General features: G+C 33.6%; 1 protein-coding gene across 1 annotated transcript; it reads left to right on the top strand.

The window, feature by feature from the left end:
- The first annotated feature begins 1,465 nt into the window (after positions 1-1,465).
- smfn (small fragment nuclease) lies at positions 1,466-2,496 on the top strand. The gene is made up of 3 exons (XM_073830244.1): positions 1,466-1,641; positions 1,801-1,854; positions 2,016-2,496. Exons 1-3 carry the CDS (start codon positions 1,574-1,576, stop codon positions 2,131-2,133), a joined length of 240 nt encoding a protein of 79 aa, XP_073686345.1. The 5' UTR covers positions 1,466-1,573; the 3' UTR covers positions 2,134-2,496.
- Positions 2,497-2,700: the final 204 nt, after the last annotated feature.

Below are 2,700 nucleotides of genomic sequence, written 5' to 3'. Positions count from 1 at the left end.
GCTTTAGCAATCCGTTCCCACGGGTTTTAAACTGTATTTACGGATTTGTGGCCCCGCCAAATGCATTGTATTGCATTTATTAAACTTTATTTCTCATAGTAGGCTATATGAGACCATGGAACACTGACAAAACAGAGTTTTTAGCGTTTATTTTATATTAATAACTAACAGATTAGCTGCTAAAACACCACACCTGCGTTTTATTCCATTGGTTATTAATGTAAAATAAACGCTAAAAAGAAGAATGTAAAAAGAAGAATGTTTTGTAAGTGCGGACCATGCATGGTACCAAAATAAAATAAGTGAAGAGCGCTGTTTTAACGGCTTTGCTTTATTTAATAATATTTTTCAAAATATAAATTTGCCTGAATAAAAAAAAAAAAAAAAACGAGTTTTGGAGAGGAGAAGGTAGAAAGCAATACAAAACAAATAATGTACAGGTTATGTTGTCATTCCTTTGCTCTCAAACTAAATGCAATGTAATATATTTCATATTTAATAATTACATTAACAGTGAAGCATGCATCTAACTCTGAGTGAAAAGATTATCATAAAATCGCCAAAATGAGTCTACATGTTAAGAATGAACAAACACATTTGTGCACTCATTTATTTAGCCTATAAATTAAAATAATAATTACTATTTTAAGTATTATGACGTAAACAGTTTATACTACTGTTTCTACTGATCGGGGCCACAAATCGTGAGTACAGTTTAAAACCCGTGGGAACGGATTGCTAAAGCGTGCGCACGGATTATGAATTTGTCGGTACGGATTCAAAATCCGAGGGTACGGTTTACAAAATCTGAGCGCACGGATTGGAAATTCGTGGGTACGGTTTGTTAATCCGTGGGCACGATTTATTAAACCGAGGGAACAGTTTAAGAATTCGTGAGTACGGTTTATAAACTGAGGGAACGAATTGCAAAACCGTCCCCACGGATTAATTATTTTTCTTCTACAGGTGACGTAAGGGGCTCCGTACAATTGTGATTTGTTTTGTTTGTTTTTCACAAATGCGAGGTTTATTTATTTCACTACGTTTCTTAGAATGTTTTCCTAAATATATTTATTTATTTTTTATTTTATTTAATTTTTTTGCTGTGGAATATTTATTAGTTTATTTTTATTTTTTGCTGTGGAATAAAAACGATGATGCAGATTTATTTTTATTTATTTTTGAAATATTTTTTTCCCTTCAGAATTGAAAGCTATAAACTCTCATTTAAGAGTTTGCATCTCACAAACAAAAATAACACAATCATAAATAAATTAATTTAATTAAAGGTAATTGTGACTTTTTTAACTTACAATTCTGATTTTTATTTATTTTATTATTATTTATTATTATTATGTCTTTTTTAGATATCTTATAATTTCAGACTTCTCCGAATTGTGTACATCTCACAATTTAGACACTATTCAGAAGTTTTGGGGAAAAAATCTGGATTGTGATATTTAAATTTAGAATTGAAAGAAAAAATAAGATTCCTTATGTGTTAGAGAGTTTGTGTGGTTCCTCATCCACAGGGAACTCTGTTCACGCTGATAAGAAGTTTCTGGATAAGTACATGCCGCAATTCATGCGACATCTGCACTATCGCATCATTGACGTGAGCACCATTAAAGAGCTGTCCAGGTATGTTCCCTATTTAGATTTAATCAGCTGACCGAACGACCGCTATTGCCACATTAATGCATGCAGACGTGCTTTAGCATGAACTAGAGACTACTTTCAAATGTACTGGAAAGGATGTCAAAACACTTTCTCCTTTTTTATTTTCATTCGCTTGCCTAGACGATGGTATCCGGAGGAGTACAGTCTCGCCCCGCAGAAAAAATCATCGCACAGGTCTGTGTACATCACACAGGTGTTTCACAACTGTATTATTGAATGCCACATTTAGCATAGCAAAGGATTCTTTGATGTGCTGCGTACTGTAAATGTTTAAAGCTAAAGAAGAGCTGTATTGTCTAATCTCAGAATAATGTTGTGTCCGTTTGAATTTTCAGAGCGCTGGACGACATCCAGGAGAGCATAAAAGAACTGATGTTTTACAGAGCGAATGTTTTCAAAGTGACGGAGAATAGAAAAATAGTTGAAAATGGTGATAAGACATCTGTAAAATAATTGATCTGGAGTGGTTTTAGGATCTTGTGCGAATTCTCACATTTGGATGAAAGCCTGTGCGAATACTTGAGAGAATGAGAAAGCAAAGCTTCACGTTGACGTCCCAAATGTTTCCTGTTTTATTTGTTGAGTCTGCAAATAGTTTAAAAAAAAAGTCCAAAAAGTTCAAAATTATGCAAGTAACTCATTGTTTTGAACAATTTTTTTTTTTTATCCCTCGTGTTCCACTTTAGAAATCTGATTTGTTGCCGGATCATGTCGGTGTGCAGTAATGAAACAAAAGTGTAATTGCTTAAGTTCTGTCTGAGAGTGTTTTCATTATACCCCTTGTTTTTTGAAATAAAAATCATTTGTTGCTGTTTTTGGACGGTGTTTAATGTGATTTTGTTGAAACTTTGTTGCTGGTCTGTATCTACAGTGACCTGAACCAAACGGCAGATGGCAGTATACAGTCAGGTAATATCTGGAGCACGTTTGCACTGGTGTTTAGTGGGGTTGTCGAGTAAAAATATCACATTTTTTAAACCTTATATTCAGGTTCAATATTCGAGTGAAAGGATATTAAAT

The sequence above is a fragment of the Garra rufa genome, chromosome 23 (genome assembly GCF_049309525.1).
Source record: "Garra rufa chromosome 23, GarRuf1.0, whole genome shotgun sequence".
Taxonomy (NCBI): domain Eukaryota; kingdom Metazoa; phylum Chordata; class Actinopteri; order Cypriniformes; family Cyprinidae; genus Garra; species Garra rufa.
This window is presented reverse-complemented; position numbering and strand designations above follow the sequence as displayed.

Excerpts from the sequence above, each read along its gene's own strand:
- smfn (XM_073830244.1), top strand. The coding sequence starts at position 1,574 with ATGCCGCAATTCATGCGACATCTGCACTATCGCATCATTGACGTGAGC. Across the intron at positions 1,642-1,800 it reads ACCATTAAAGAGCTGTCCAG|ACGATGGTATCCGGAGGAGT; the intron begins GTATGTTCCCTA and ends TCGCTTGCCTAG. Across the intron at positions 1,855-2,015 it reads CAGAAAAAATCATCGCACAG|AGCGCTGGACGACATCCAGG; the intron begins GTCTGTGTACAT and ends TTGAATTTTCAG.